Raw genomic sequence first — 17,101 nt, 5'->3', positions numbered from 1 at the left:
GCCCCATATAGTATGATGGTCCACCTACACAGTATAATGGCCCCTCACACATATGATGGTTCCCCACAGCCCTAATACAGATTGATGGTCCCCCACAGCACCAATACAGTATGATGGTTCCCCACAGCCCCAATACAGTATGATGGTTCCCCACCAGCCCCTAAATAGTATGAAGGACCCCCACAGACCCATATATAGTATGATGGTCCTCCACTGCCCCAATACTGTATGATCGACCTCCATATAGTGTGACTTTCCCCTCACAGGCACTTATATGGTATGATGGTACCACATAGCCTCCCATTTAGTATTATGGTCCCCCCACAGGTCATTATATATTAAGGTCCCTCACAGCTTTCCATATAATATGATGGTTCCCCACAGATTTCCATATAATATGATATTCTCCCCACAGGCCCCTATATGGTATTATGATCCCCCACAACTTTTCATATAGTATGATGGCCCACAAAGGCCCTTATATAGTATGATGGTCCCCCAAAGGCCCCAGTATGATGGTCCCACAAACGCCCCTATATAGTATGATTGTCGCCCACAGCTTTCCATGTAATATCATGATCCCCTCACAGGTCCTTATATACTGTAGTATGAGGGTCACCCACAGGCCCATATATAGTATGATGGTCTCCCACAGCTTTCCTTATAGTATGATGGTCCACCCACAGACCCCTATATACTGTTAGGGTACCCCCAAGGGCCCCTATATAATATGATAGTCCCCCGCAGTGTACGATTTAATATGGTCCCACACAGCTTTCCATACAATATTATAGTCCCGCACAGGCCCGAATGTAGTATGATGGTCCCCCACAGGCCCCTATATAGTATGATGGTCCCCCACAGCTTTCCATATAGTATGATGGTTCCCCAACAGGCCCTTATAAAGTATGATTATCCCCTACAATGTAATGTTGGCACCACAGCCCACAAAAGAAACAAAAACCTAATATTCACCTTATCCAGCCTCCGCTTCTACTGCAGCTGCACTTTCTTCAATCCTGTCTTGCAGTGGACCCAAGTGGCACAATGCAGTGATGTCATTGCACAGCACATCGGCCTCCAGTGGGATGGAAACATTCTGCAGTCTGTTGGAGTAAGTGGCCGAGTATGAAGCCTGTGACTCCATGCTCCACCACATCTGTTAACAGTACCGATGTCCTGAGGACACTGATACTGTTAACAGAGTCACAATTGATGCCGCTCACAGCTGGACCAGCCCATTTGGCATTTACAGTCCATCTTGCTTTGACTAAGATGGCTTTGAGCTGTTTTTCAGATTGAGTGATGAGTCCAGGAGGCAGTATAGGGGGAAAAATGGCTCAAAAATAGAAAAAAAAGTACAGTATATTGATTTATGCTAAGCTTGTTGAAATGACAATGACCATTTAAATACACTGCTCAAAAAAATAAAGGGAACACTCAAATAACACATCCTATATTCTCATTAAATACTTTGTTCTATACAAAGTTGAATGTGCTGACAACAAAATCACACAAAAATTAATCAATGGAAATCAAATTTATTAACCAATGGAGGCCTGGATTTGGAGTCACCCCAAAAATTAAAGTGGAAAAGCACACTACAGGCTGATCCAACTTTGATGTAATGTCCTTAAAACAAGTCAAAATGAGGCTCAGTATTGTGCGTGGCCTCCACGTGCCTGTATGACCTCCCTACAACGCCTGGGCATGCTTCTGATGAGTTTGCGGATGGTCTCCTGTGGGATCTCCTCCCAGACCTGGACTAAAGCATCCGCCAACTCCTGGACAGTCTGTGGTGCAACGTGACGTTGGTGGATGGAGCGAAACATGATGTCCCAGATGTGCTCAATCGTGACTCTGTCACGTCTGTCACATGTGCTCAGTGTGAATCTGCTTTCATCTGTGAAGAGCACAGGGTGCTAGTGGCGACTTTGCCAATCCTGGTGTTCTGTCGCAAATGCCAAGCGTCCTGCAGAGTGTTGGGCTGTGAGCACACCCCCCATCTGTGGACGTCGGGCCCTAATGCCACCCTCATGGAGTCGGTTTCTAACCGTTTGTGCAGACACATGCACATTTGTGACCAGCTGGAGGTCATTTTGCAGGGCTCTGGCAGTGCTCCTCCTGTTCCTCCTTGCACAAAGGCGGAGGTAGCGATCCTGCTGCTGGGTTGTTGCCCTCCTACGGCCCCCTCCACGTCTCCTGGTGTACTGGCCTGTCTCCTGGTAGCGCCTCCAGCCTCTGAACACTACGCTGACAGACACAGCAAACCTTCTTGCCACAGCTCGCATTGATGTGCCATCCTGGATGAGCTGTACTACCTGAGCAACTTCTGTGGGTTGTAGAGTCCGTCTCATGCTACCACGAGTGTGAAAGCACAATCAACATTCAAATGTGACCAAAACATCAGCCAGAAAGCATTGGTACTGAGATGTGGTCTATGGTCACAACCTGCAGAACCACTCCTTTATTGAGGGTGTCTTGATAATTGCCAATAATTTCCATCTATTGTCTATTCCATTTGCACAACAGCATGTGAAATTGATTGTCAATCAGTGTTGCTTCCTAAGTGGACAGTTTGATTTCACAGAAGTTTGATTTAGTTGGAGTTATATTCTGTTGTTTAAGTGTTCCCTTTATTTTTTTGTGAAGTGTATATCTTTGTATTAAAAGATAGACAATTTAACCTACATACTTTCCCACAATTAAAAAATATAAATATGCAGAAAAACTGTAAAAAAAAAATTGAAATAACATTTCAGAAATGTATACACATCCTAATTTTTTTCTATTTTTTTAAGGTCTTCACCATACGGGATTACATTCCGAAAATTCTGGGTCTCTCAGCTGTTAAGAAGTATATTGGAATTTACCAAGGATACAATGAAAACATTAATCCCTCAATCTCTAATATATTTTCTACAGCAGCTTTTCGCTTTGGTCATGCAACTATTCCTCCAGTTATACACAGATTAGATTCTCGGTATAGAGAACACTCCCAGTATCCAAGTCTTCTATTAAATGAAGTGTTTTTTCGCCCCTGGAGAATAATAAGAGAAGGTAATTAGCAGCTTTATTTAACAATATATTCTTATGCTTTACACAAATGTACCCATGTGTTTTGTCATTTTTATTCTTATAGGGACTCCCCTAGACTGTCATTTAGTGCATTAATCTCAGTAAACCTCAGCCATTCTCACTTGAACGGGTTAAGTCACAGTATGAGGCACAGGCACACTCAAAAATACATCACTTTGCCTGAATATATGATATTGCTGTTGATTGTGGGGGTTCTGGTGGTTGTCTCGTACATTAATTATTCAACTAGCCACCAATACACGTTATAAAGTGTGCAGGGGTCACTTAATGATCCGACACTCAGGCATTGTAGAAGGAATACAGGCATTAAGAGATGACAGTTATAGTTCAACTTTACTCACACAGAGGCAACACGCTTGGTAGTTATTGAGTAATACAAGCAGCAATGAGCATGATGGTTTCAATAACAATATAAATGGTAACTGCCCACCTTGAACAGGGGTAGACAATGGCATTCATAACAATGGTGTGTTGACAATTGTGATACTTTAAACAGCTATTATTATTCTACTTTAGTACAATTTCTGTGTCACTCTCAGTGCAGCACAAAACACTCTGTTAGTGCTTGTCACATACCCCGAAGCTTGTCTGGTAATGTGCCCTCTTGCAGCCTATTTACATGTGTATCAGTCCTTCACACTAGGGTTACTTTGCCATTCATATGGTGACAATTTTTTTTGACTCACAGGCATCTGCTTAGAGATTTGCTCAGCATTAGAAACTCCTCAGCCCTTGAAAACCCTCAGGGCTCGATTCATCAAAGCTGTTACATTGTTATGAAAGCTGTTATCAAAATTCTTGTGTAAAAATCTTTTAAAAATTGCAAAATGTAGATGCAACACGAGACTATGCTAAACTTTTTCGACTTTTGGCGCTCACGCCAACTACAACAAAGTTGTGGAGCTTGGGCGGGATGGTGCGTGGCAACCTCTGCTCATCAAATTCATTACAAGCAGTGGCATTCCTTATGCCACAAATCTTACTCCAGTCCCCATTTTGTGGTGAAGCATACACCAAAGCGCATGCCACTTTTCCGATGCGCCAGATTCATTAAGAGGCATGTGCCTGTAACGTGGTGCAGGGCGGTAGCCGTGGGCAAGGTACTTATGTTTTACGCCCCGAAATGCTACATAAAACTGGGGGTCCTGGCTAGGTGTGTGGACTTTAGCTGTGATGGCGAGAAGCCCCTGCAGACTGCATAGTGCCGTTGTTTCGGCCAGCCAGGACCAAGTGTTGCAGAGTTCAATAAGAGAGGCCATAATCCATAAATAAACATATTTTACTGAAAAATAACTTCTGAGAGCTATATAGAGCAGATAGTAGGTACTCATTGTCATGGACATTTCAGTTATGACGTGGTACATTAGCACACACCTCTTCCTCTCTTTTTCTGGAGTCACTATAGCTTTTCGCTTCTCTTAGTTCAGCTGTCTCAACACAGCCCAGTACACTACCCCGCAGTCCAGCAGTGCTGCAGTCCAGCAAGCAAGAGTCCTATATTTCCACCCATGGTTCCGCATTTTACTTCCCTTAGGAGAGTTTTCTATGCCAATATGGCTGCAACTTGGCAGCTTCTCGCTCCCTCTGGACCACAAAATGGGGTATTTCCTCTTCATCTTGCTTGTCCTTCCTTCTCCATCCCATTACCCGAGTGACAGCTCTGTACCATCCCGCTAGGCTTGCTGCCTCAGGCCCTGATACCTCTTAGTTTTCTCTCTTTTACTCTGAACCTACTCTGGACTGTGACTCCCTTCTCTGAAGGACCTTACTATCTGCTCAGTCATCTCTCTCTTTTGCCTCAGAACACCCACTATATGTAGTTCTGCTCGTCAATCAGACCTGACGTCTGCAACTGCTGCAGGCTCTTCCCTATCTGATATTCTACCCGGAAACTCTTCATTGTGCCTATGCTAAGCTCTTCACCCTTGGGCTAGTAACACCTGTTAACTCCAACTCTCCCTGTAGGCTACCTAGTTCTGGGCAGAACACAACTCTCTTATTAACAATATAGATCATTAAATATTCAATCATTATAACGCATTACACAATATACATGTCTTCAAGGGGAAACGTGGGCAACGCCTCCACCTCCTTACATGCCTATTAACTAATCCAGAGCGTATGACTCCAGCATTGCCCCTCATCAAGACAAGCATGAGCATTGTCAGTCTTGATGAATCGGGCCCTCAATCTTTGCCTTAATGACAGATGAATTTTTCACTTATAGGAACAAGTCTCTTTACTTTGTGGATGCAATCCTTGCCCTTTTATTCTTTTTAATGATGGTACTTTCATTCAGGTGGTCTGGTCTCCTTCACCTTGGACAAACTACACTGATTGCAGTCCAGGTTGGAGCTTTTTGTATGCTCTTCAATGGCTCTCTTTAAAGCCATGGGTTAGTGAAACTTTTATAGTGAATGCAACTCAACTGAACTTGCTAGCTTGGCAGTGAAGAACCTCTTTGTGCCTGTCTGTACTATCTTCATGTGAAAATTATCTGATATCTACTAGTGAGACGACAGGAACTTTTATGCTTTTTACAATGCTGATGGAGCTTAGCCCCAGGCTTCCATCTGACCTGGCCATGCCACCAGCAACTTATGGCCGAAAGACTCAAAGTACACGGCGCAACCCTGAAAACCCTGAGCAGTACCTCAGACCTTATCACGATTACGCCTTGCCCCGCTGCCTAAACACTTCTTGATCCCTGACATTACAACTCGCTCTCAAGTGTATAGAGAGGTCCGATACTCGGAATGTGGCCGGGAGTATGCAAATCGCATATTTTTGGTCACATTGCTGCCACTCCCGGCGATGACACTGGAGAATCTTCGCACCAAGCAGTGAGCGTGATGTGAGTTTTACAAGTCTGAAGTCACCCCCTAGGTCATCTTGGGTCATTTAAGTCCAGGGGACCATGGAATAAATCCATGCTATCACCAATACCATGCATACCTTCTCTCTTACTGTTAATGGTGAGGTGGGGTATTTTGCAAACAAATGTTTGGGAATTAAGACATTCCTTTAGAATTGACATACACTTGTGTCTTGATCTTTTTCAAATATACTGTGCATAATTTTGAGATTCATTAGAATGTAATTCCATTTTAATTTTCATAATCATGTTCTACCCCGTTTTGTAAAATTCTCTGTTTTAGGCGGCCTCGATCCCCTGATAAGAGGTCTGATTGGAAAACCCGCAAAGCTGCAAACCCAGCAAGAAATTATGAATGAAGAGTTAACAGAAAAACTACTCGTGCTTTCCAATAATGGTTCAATGGATTTGGCATCTCTTAACTTGCAGCGAGGTCGTGACCATGGCTTACCAGGTCAGCTTTCTCTTTAGTCAATGAAAAAGTTCTTTCTAAAGAGCAGATCAGTTTGTGGCTCTTGTCAGAACTTTTGTACATTTTCTAAAGATCTATCATTAGTTATGTCAGTTGTCTATTCAACTTTCTAGCATAGTCATTCTTTCTTGAAACCATCACATTCACCATTTAAATCCACACGCACATTTAGATGTTTGATTATTTGATGTTAAAGGAGCTGTCCCTTTTCAGAAAACTTTTTCATGTAAGTTCCTATACCTATTTTTAATGATCTCACTTTTTTCCTATAAGCTCCAGTCCTGAGTCTTGTTCGCTTTTCCCAGTGTCTGTTGTCTGCAGCGCTGCAGACAACTGAGCTCAAAGCTCTACTGATATAGACAGCACAAAATACTTAAAGCTTCTGAGTTCACTGATTGGCTGCCATGCTATTACAGTAGCCAGTTAGTGAGCTCGGTACTTTGTGCCACCTACATTATAGCAGAGCTGCTGAGCTCAGTTGTCTTTGGCACTGTCGTTGTGACGTCAGCATGGCAGACACAGGGAGCAGCCAATGAGACTCATGGCTGAATTCAGGCCGCATAAGTAATACACAATATGTGTTTTACTACTAATGGAACTTTTAGGAAAAACTTTTCTGAAAGAATTCAACCCCTTTAAGAGTAACATTTTTTTTGGCACACACAAAGTTGAATTAAATGACAAACATAAAAGAGATCAAATGTGTTAAAAAGTGTCAAAAATGTTCAGAATTAAGAAGAGATTTCCAGCTTTAGGTAAAAAAAAGTTGTAAAGCTTTTTCAAAATTCAGTCGATTTAAAAGCCAGATGTGTTCTCATCAGTAGAAACATTGTAATTGAAGGGGTTGTCTGGCCTTAGGCTACATGTCTGCTTTTACTCTATGTGACTGCAGACTTGTGAATCCTCACATTGTGCACACTGCACACTGTGAGGATTCTCTGGTTCCAGCACAGGGAGTGGGCGGTCATGTGTCAGCAAGTATGCAATTTGCATACTTCCATTCACATACCAGCTAAATGAATTGAGCGATGCCACTCATGTCTAGTTGGCACATGACCACATGTATGCAAATTGAATACTTGTGGACATGTGACCGCCGCTCCTGGCACGAGAACTGGAGAATCCTCACTCCATGCCATGAACACGATGTGAGGATTCACAAGTCTGCAGTCACGCAGAGTGACAGCACACTTGTAGCCTAAAGCTGGGTAAACCCCTTTAATTTCCAGTTGCTGAAAACCAGTTCTACAATTAATTTTTATTACATCTACATATAATCTGTAAAATATGCTTTAAAGTAGAGTTGAGCAAAAACATTTGCAGTACCTTGGTTTGGTGGCAACTTTGGTAGTCCACGGTTGCAGGACCAGAGTCCTCTTGACCTCTTCCTTGCCGACATTGCCTGATTAGAAGGCCTGGCACAACATCATGGGTGTATCATGCCATAATGACAATGATGTGCAGTTATACTAATTAACAAAGGTACTGAGGTGCAAGCAGGAGGAAGATGGTTCACATGTCTCTCATCCAGAGGCCTCAGACTACTCACATGGCTGGAACTGCAAATCTTTTTTGCTTAAGTCTACTTTAATGTTATATCATTTTATCACTCTAAGGCCATGGTCACATGAGCATATATTGGACGAGTGCTATCCAATTTTTTATCAGATATATTCCAACAGGTTTGAATTTTTTTCAAGGATACAATAATTGGAGGGAGTTTTGTGGACTACCAAGACTTAATTCAACTTTGGACATGAAAACTATAATTTCTGACGAGAACATTACAAGGAAAATGCTCGAGTTGTATGGACATCCTGATAACATTGATGTGTGGCTGGGAGGTTTACTCGAAGATCTATTACCAGGTGGAAGAACAGGACCTTTATTTGCTTGTTTAATTGGAATGCAAATTCGAGCATTGCGAGATGGAGACCGGTAAAAAGAAGTTATCATTCATTCAATTCAAATGCTTATGCAAATGATCTTCCGTTGTGCAAGTAATATTTGTTAAAGAAAATAAAAATGTGATTGTGAAGCATGACTGAACCATGTTCCTTGGTTACAGAGCGTGGGACTTGGGTCCCCGGGTGCTGTTTCTCCATGGTGGTGTCAAAAGACTGACAAATGGAGCACTTTTCTCCACAGATGCCTTAAATGTCAATGGAAAAAATGTATTGAATTTTTCTCCTTCTAACCTACAAAACGGAAACATACATATAGTAGATTGAATAAACCCTGCTCCCATGATGTTAATAAGGGAGAAAAAACAGCTCACCCTTGGAGCAACTGTATGGACAAGATGTGGCATTCCATACAGCATGTAGCACAAGAAAAGGAGATCCAGCATTCTTAGATAAAAGATTTACGGCTTTATTGTCCGCAAATTAAAATCCAGCTCACACCAGTTGAGTTTAGAACTAACAAATGTTCATTTGTGCATCAGATGAATCTCTAGCTTGTGTGAGGTGGATTGTAAATTGTGGACAATAAAGCCATAAATCTTTTATCCTCAGAAGAGTGTTGGATCTCTTTCTTCTGTGCCATTCGATGGTATGTGTTTGGTGTTGCATCTTAGCCCAATATAAGTGAAAGAGGTTGAACTACAGTACAAAAGACAGTACCATAATGAGGCTAGTAATGAGTCTGGAAAAACTGTGAAGAAGCCATAACACTTCACCAAGCACCACAAACCCTTGAGTTCTCTGAGTTCTCAGGATTGTTAATGGTCCCAAAGGTCAAAAATCCCCCGTTTACACGTTACCATATCCTAGAGATGTGCCTTAAGTGTTAAAACACAGAAAACCATTAAAAGAATTCTGTAAAAAGAGTTCCAAAAATATCATTATAACAGCACTTCTCCAACAGCCATGGGAACACGATGATAATGACACACAAGAAATTTACTTTAGTCATTCAACAGACTTGTAGGACTCTGCGGCATTATTGATCTTCTTTGCACAGTGGCCCTCCAGGATACCCGCTGTGCCAGGAACTAAAACGCAGCCTGATTCACTAGAATCAAGAGAAATGGAAAAGCCAAAGTGACCTCTGCTCCTTCATCATTCTCAAAATCAGTAGGGGCCTAAGAGGTCAAAACTTTCCTAATTTGCCATAACATTGTTTTACGCTACATATTATGTCTATATGTTGTTTATTGTGAATCTTTTTGCAATAACATACATTTTTGTTTCTGGCTCAGTTTAACTTTCAGTATATGGAGGAAAATATCAGCAATACTGGTGGTTAGGCTCACTAATAGACAAACCAAATCCTTTTTACTAAAAGTAAAATATAGCATGGCTACAATGCGACTGTCTGCTCATGATTAACTGAAGTCTCCCTGCAGAGTTAAAGTGACTGAACTGGGACACATTGATGAATTTATCACAAGTCAACCTATATCTTGGGACACGCGTGTATAGCTGCAAAAAAAAAAAAGTGGAGGAGATTTTGCACATCCAACAATATCCAAAACTAAAACACGAACAAGCTTAAGGCACCTGCTAAAAATAGAGAGATCATTGAATTGTCACAATCCATTCACACAAAATAGCAGCTTCTCACAAAAGTTTTCATACAAAATGTTTAGAACATTCAACATTGCAATGAAAGTGTTCAGTCCCCAATTTGTAGTTAGTTACTAATTTGGATTACCATATATGTAATGCAAAAATATTCATATTGTGAAGACTTTAACAACCATGCACCCTGCCTATTCCTGAAACTCGGATACTAAATTGTCATATATTTCTAACATATAGCAGTCCTGGCCCCGAGATCACGGCGACTGCGGTGTGCAGTTTATTCACTTTTGGTTCTCTACATAGATGTCTTATCTGTACGGTGATGAAATGTTCATTATTTGCTATGTGTATGTGATATCCATGAGGACAATCTGCACAGTCAATGCTATAGATTTAAAGCAAAAATAATATGTTACAGTAAAAATGATACCTGAACTATGCACGCGTCTAAACTGGGGTTCTTTATTGGTTCCTCTTTGTAAAAGAAGACAATACACCATAGCTGGTCCTGCTCTAAGAAGGTGGAGACTCTAAGGATCACCCTCATAATACAAATAATAATTTTATTTATAAGGCGCCAGCATATTCCACAGCACTTTAGAATTAAGCGGGGACATGTACAGACAATGAAGACATTACCGAGCAACACATAGTTCACCAGTGACAGGAGGAGTGAGGGCCCTGCCCGCAAGCTTACAGTCTATAAGGAAATAGGGGGACAAAATAGGTAAAAGAGTGCTTTTCATGTATGGTCCAGCCATCATTATAATAAATAGGGGTTTTCAATTAAGCTGCATGATCCGGTCATCAGCCAGTATCTAAGTACAGTTAGCAAATGCTATTGGGTGCATGGAGGATGTGGACAGTAGGCGTAGGAGGCACCAGATTCTAGGGAAAGAGGGAAGAGTTAGATTAGTGAATTGAAGTGATAGGCCTGTCTATAGAAATGTGTTTTTAAAGCACACTTAAAAATATGGGGGATAGGTATTAGTCGGATCGTCTGGGGTAGAGCATTTAAAAAAACTGGTGCAGCACGAAAGAAGTCTAGAGATGGTGGTAGGAGGTTCAGTTATGGAAGATGTTAGTCTTAGAACAGTTGCAGAATGGAGAACACAGGTAGGAACAGGTAGGGTATGTCAGTTCTGTTTTGTTGGGCCAAGATCAACCACATGTACTAATAACATGTATAACTTCATTGTTGGCGCTGATTCTACATTGGACTTTTGTCCATTTAAGTTTCTGCACTGATATCCAGACTATGATGTGCGCTTGCTTACAAACGTTGTTTTGGGATGTTGTCATTACCTTTCCTTCACTGACGGGTGCCGCAGACTTGGATTAAATAATGCTGTCTGGATATTTTGTGTATGTGTGGTATAGCTGAAATGAGTGGAGTGAAAGTTGTGGTTGTGTGTGGAGGGTGCATGTGATTAGGAATGGAGAATATTTAGTCAGCAAATTGAGAACAGGATGGGTTAGTTAGCAGATAGAGAACAGCTTGTGCTACATTGTTGTATATCAGCCGATATATGGGATTATACTTAAGACACAAGTCAGAGTGATCTACAAACATCAAGGGCATTGAGGACAATTGAGACTGTTTCACTGCTGTTTGAAGTAGCTGAATGAACTAAGCTAGCTATAAGCAGAGAGGAAGAAACAGATTGGGCCTGATGCGTGTAGTGGCAGACTGATCGACTGCAAGTCCAGTGTTGTTCTAGGTGGCAGCACCTCTACATTGTAAGTTTGTAAATAAAGATCAAGTTATACCATTAAAGAGGTTGTGAACTATTTGGACAACTCATTCTGGATTGCTATGTTTTCCCTCCAGTAAAATAATAACATTTATACTCACCTCTGTTGCTGGCGCCATTCCAGCGGTGTCAGCACTGGTTCTCCCGAGGCTCCCATGAAAATTGTTATGTCACAGGATCCTTTCGGCCAATCAGTGCTGGCTTCACTCTCCTCTCCTATGGACGAATCAAGATATCCAGAGGAAAGTGAGAGCAGCTATTGCCCTCTCACTTCCTCTGGATGTCAGTTACGTAGCGATTCAGAAGGGGTTGTCCAGATACTAAAGTCACCGGAATCTCCCAGTCTGAATATGGCCATGGGCTACAAGTCATTGACAAGGTGCTGAACCTCCACTGAACCTTTATCCACAAGTGGTCAAAACATGGAATAGAGGTAGACTTTCCCAGCCATCCAAAATTTCATCAACAGTGACAACATATAATATCAACTAAGGTCCTGAGTAGTGATGAGCGAGCATGCTCGCCACTGCTCGGTACTCGCCCAAGCATCTCAGTACTCGAGATGCTCGGAGCTCGCCGAGTACTTTCGAGATGCTCGGGCGGGAGCTCGGGTCCCCGTCCTGCATGTTTGGCGCTATTTAGAGCACCAATCATGCAGGGATTGTCTGCCACTCACTGTAATGTCACAGCCATGGTGGTTGTGGCATTACAGTGATTGCCCAAATCGATGGGAACAGAGCTCACAGTGAAACATGAAAAGCCGGCAATTCATCAGCAGCATACACCGGTACTCGACAATTTAGAACAGAAAGTATAGAGCATCACACATAGATTAGATAGATAGAAACATGTCAGTCACATATATAAGTACAGTGACAGTGTTGGTTACTGTACTTGTTATTTAATGTTAAAATAAAGGATGCATCACACATAGATTAGATAGATAGAAACATGTCAGTCACATATATAAGTACAGTGACAGTGTTGGTTACTGTACTTGTTATTTAGTGTTAAAATAAAGGATTTATTAAAAAAAAAAATAGTAGTGTTTTCATGCACTCGTCTCTTTAAAAAAGCCGGCCGGCAATTCATCAGCGGCATACATCGGTACCCGACAATTTAGAGCAGAAAGAATAGACCATCACACATAGATTAGAATGGATGCGCCATTTCTGGGGTGGCTGACGGCTGGTGTTTCTAGCCTGGGAGGGGGCCAATATTCATGGCACCCTTCCTGGGCTATTAATATCAGCCCCCAGCTGTCTGCCTAGCATTTGCTAGCTATTAAAATAGGGGGGACCCCACGTTATTTTTTTTTTGGGTCCCCCATTTTAATAGCTAGTAAAGGCTAGGTATTCAGCTAGGGGCTGATATTAGTAGCCTGGGAAGCTCCGTGGGTATTACCCCCTTCCCAGGTTTCAAACATCTGCCCCAGTGGTCTGCTTAACCTCCGCTAGAGACTAAAATTACGGGGAACCCCACGCCAATTTTTTTTTTAATAAATCCTTTATTTTAACACTAGATGACAAGTACAGTAACCAACACTGTCACTGTACTCATTATATATGTGACTGACATGTTTCTATCTATGTAATCTATGTGTGATGCTCTATTCTTTCTGTTCTAAATTGTCGGGTACCGATGTATGCCGCTGATGAATTGCCGGCCGGCTTTTTTAAAGAGACAAAAACACTATTTTTTTTTTTAATAAATCCTTTATATAAACACTAAATAACAAGTACAGTAACCAACACTGTCACTGTACTTATTATATATGTGACTGACATGTTTCTATCTATCTAATCTATGTGTGATGCTCTATTCTTTCTGTTCTAAATTGTCGGGTACCGGTGTATGCCGCTGATGAATTGCCAGCCAGCTTTTTTAAAGAGACGGGTTCATGAAAATCGGAGGACACTAGTGTGTTCCAAGTGCTTTGCTATGTTTTTCATGCACCCTCCTATATACCCTGTCTGCCTGTCTATATATTCTGCCTGCCTGACGTTTAATTGAGCACTGTTCCCATCGATTTGGGCAATTTTTGACCTTCTGCAGACCATCGAGGGGACCGCCAGAAAAATGCTCGAGTTTCCCATAGACTTACATTGGGCTCATTGCTCGGGTCGAGCACCCGAGTATTCCAATGTGCTCGACCCGAGCTTCGAGCACCCGAGCATTTTAGTGCTCGCTCATCACTAGTCCTGAGTTTAACCCCTTTAAAGCCCATGATGTACTAATACGCGTCAGTGCCCTGGGCTTTAAGAGCCTGACCCATATTAGTATGTCATCACGATCGCGCGCGCACACAGGCTGTGCGGGCGCGATCGCCGCCGGGTGTCAGCTGATTGTCAGAGCTGACTATGTGCAGGGAGCGGTCCCGCACTGCTCCCAGCACATTAACCCCCGCAATTCTGCGATCGAAGTCGCGGTGGCAAGGGAAGGTGATCGGTATACTCACCTCCTCTTCCGGCCTCCAGCGCTGTCTGCCGCGGCTTCCCGGGTGTTGCCATGACGATCCGATGTCGTCATGACAACATCCGGGTCACCAGACAGCAGGAAGATTGTTTGGACATGCGCAGTGCATCTCCAAACTATCTTCTCCCTGTCCAGCGCTGACTGCCTGCATGGCAAAGGGGTGCTCCATCCCTATGCTGTGCAGGCGATCAGAATAAAAAAAGTGAAAGTCCCATAGTGGGACAAAGTAAAAAAGTAAAAAAAACTCCCAAAAAGTGAAAAAAAAATAAAAAAAAAATTGTAAAAATATTTAAAAAAAATAAAAAAATAATCTACTAAAAATAAAAATATAATGTACATATCAATAAATATTATTATGAAAACAAACAAACAAACAATAAAAGTACACATATTTGGTATCGCCGCATCCGTAAAGACCTGGCCTATAAAACTGTTCCACTAGTTAACCCCTCCAGTGAATACGGTTAAAAAAAAAAAAAAAAACAGAGCAAAACACAATGCTTTATCATCATACCGCCAAACAAAAAATGGAATAACACGCGATCAAAAAGACAAATATAAACAAAAATGGTACTGCTAAAAACGTCATCTCGTCCCGCAAAAAATAAGCCACCATACAGCTACATCATCCGAAAAATAAAAAAGTTACAACTCTCAGAATAAAGCGATGCAAAAGAATAATTTTTTCAATAAAATAGCTTTTACTGTGTAAAAGCGCCAAAACCTAAAAAACGATATAAATGTGGTACCGCTGTAAACGTACTGACCTGAAGAATAAAGCTACCTTATCAATTTTACCACACCCGGAGCAGAATAAAAAAATGTAAAAAAAACACAATTCCTGAATTGTTGGTTTTTGTTTATTCTGCCCCCCAAAAATAGGAATAGAAAGCGATCAAAAAATGTCACGTGTCTGAAAATGGCACCAATAAAAACGTCAACTCATCCCGCAAAAAAACAAGCGGTCACATGACTCTGTCGACCAAAATATGGCGATGCAAAAACTAGATTTTACAAAATATGTGTCTTTTAGTGTGTGACAGCTGTCAATCATAAAAACCCGATATGATTCTGGTATCGCTGTAATCGCACTGACCCGAAGAATAAAGTAATCTCATCACTTATACCGCACGAGGAACGGCGTAAAAAATAAACGCTAGGGCTGGGGTTGGGGTTGTGCTAATGTTAGGGTTGGGGTTGTTTTTTTTTTTCAAAAGTAAAAAAAAAAAAAGATGACGATATGGCGACTAGTGTTGAGCGCAAGTGCTCGCTACTTGAGTTTGCATCGGGTGCTCGGGTATGCACTGAGTATCGCGGGTGCTTGAGTCTCCGCCCCATATGCTTCGCGGCCAAAAAACCCTCGTGGGGATTGCCTGCCATGCACAAGCAATCCCCGCATGTTTTTTTTGGGGTGTCTAATAACCGTGAAACATGCGGGCGGGGACTCGAGCATTTCACTTGAGCACCCGTAATACATGGTGCATACCTGAGTACCCGATGCAAACTCAAGTAGAGAGCACTTGCGCTCAAGAGTAATGACAACTTATTCAATATGATGACCTAATGTTATCAAATTCTGTGTCATACCTCTGGGTTCAAAATGTTCACTATACCCCTTAATAAAATCCTTGAGGGGTATAGTTTCCAAAATGGGGTCACTTGTGGGGGAGCTCACTGTTTAGGCACATCATGGGCTCTCCAAACGCGACATGGTTTTCGCTAACAAATTGAATAGGAAATCGGCTCAAATTGTTAGCGGACACCATGTTGCGTTTGGAGAGCCCCTGTGTGCCTAAACGTTGGAGCTCCCCCACAAGTGACCCCATTTTGGAAACTAGACCTCCCAAGGCACCAATCTAGATGCATAGTCAGCACTTGGAACCCTCAGGTGCTTCATAAATTGATTCGTAAAAATGAAAAAGTGGAAAAAAAAATACTTTTTAATTTTTACGAATCAATTTGTGAAGCACCTAGGGGTTCCAAGTTCTCACTATGCATCTAGATAGGTGCCTTGGGGGGTCTAGTTTCCAAAATTGGGTCACTTGTGAGCGGTTTCCACTGTTTAGGCACATCAGGGGCTCTCCAAACACAACATGGCGTCCGCTAATTATTCAAGCAAATTTTACAATCAAAAAGTCAAATGGCGCTCCTTCCCTTCCGAGCCCTGCCGTGCGCCCAAACAGTGGTTTTTCCCCACATATGGGGTATCTGCATGCCCAGGGGAAATTGCACAACACATTTTGGGGTTAATTTTTTCCTGTTACCCCTGCGAAAATAAATAAAAATTGGGTCTAAAGTAACATTTTTGTGAAAAAAGTTAAATGTTCATTTTTTTCTTCCACATTCCAAAAATTCGTGTGAAGCACCTGAAGGGTTAATAAAGTTCTTGAATGTGGTTTTGAGTACCTTGAGGGGTGAAGTTTTTAGAATGGTGTCACTTTTTGGGATTTTCTGTCATAAAGACCTCTCAAAGTGACTTCAAATGTGATGTGGTCCCTAAAAAAATGGTTTTGTAAATTTTGTTGGAAAAATGAGAAATCGCTGGTCAACTTTTAACCCTTATAGCTCCCTAACAAAAAAAAATTTGGTTCCAAAATTGTGCTAATGTAAAGTAGACATGTGGGAAATGTTATTTATTAACTCTTTTGTGTGACATATCTCTCTGATTTAAGGGCATAAAAATTCAAATTTTGAAAATTGCAAAATTTTCAAAATTTTCACCAAATTTCCATTTTTTTCACAAATAAACACAAGTGATATAGAAGAAATTTTACCACAATCATGAAGTACAATATGTCATGAAAAAACAATATCAGAATCAGCGGGATCCGTTGAAGCGTTCCAGAGTAATTACCTCATAAAGTGACAGTGGTCAGAATTGTAAAAATTGGCCTGGTCA

At 41.7% G+C, this 17,101-nt stretch overlaps 1 protein-coding gene across 1 annotated transcript in view; it reads left to right on the top strand.

Moving 5' to 3' along the window:
• Nucleotides 1-17,101, top strand: part of TPO (thyroid peroxidase) — a 161,246-nt gene that overhangs the window by 75,141 nt on the left and 69,004 nt on the right. Inside the window, exons 6-8 of the mRNA XM_073673487.1 lie at nt 2,802-3,060; nt 6,258-6,428; nt 8,147-8,384. Of these exons, the coding sequence (XP_073529588.1) occupies nt 2,802-3,060; nt 6,258-6,428; nt 8,147-8,384 (668 nt within the window). The remainder of the gene's footprint in view (nt 1-2,801; nt 3,061-6,257; nt 6,429-8,146; nt 8,385-17,101) is intronic.

This window comes from Phyllobates terribilis, unplaced genomic scaffold, assembly GCF_046119375.1.
Source record: "Phyllobates terribilis strain yellow unplaced genomic scaffold, ASM4611937v1 Scaffold_3__8_contigs__length_932513732, whole genome shotgun sequence".
Classification (NCBI taxonomy): Eukaryota; Metazoa; Chordata; class Amphibia; order Anura; family Dendrobatidae; genus Phyllobates; species Phyllobates terribilis.
Note: the sequence above shows the minus strand (reverse complement) of the source record. Positions and strands in the feature narration are given on the sequence as shown.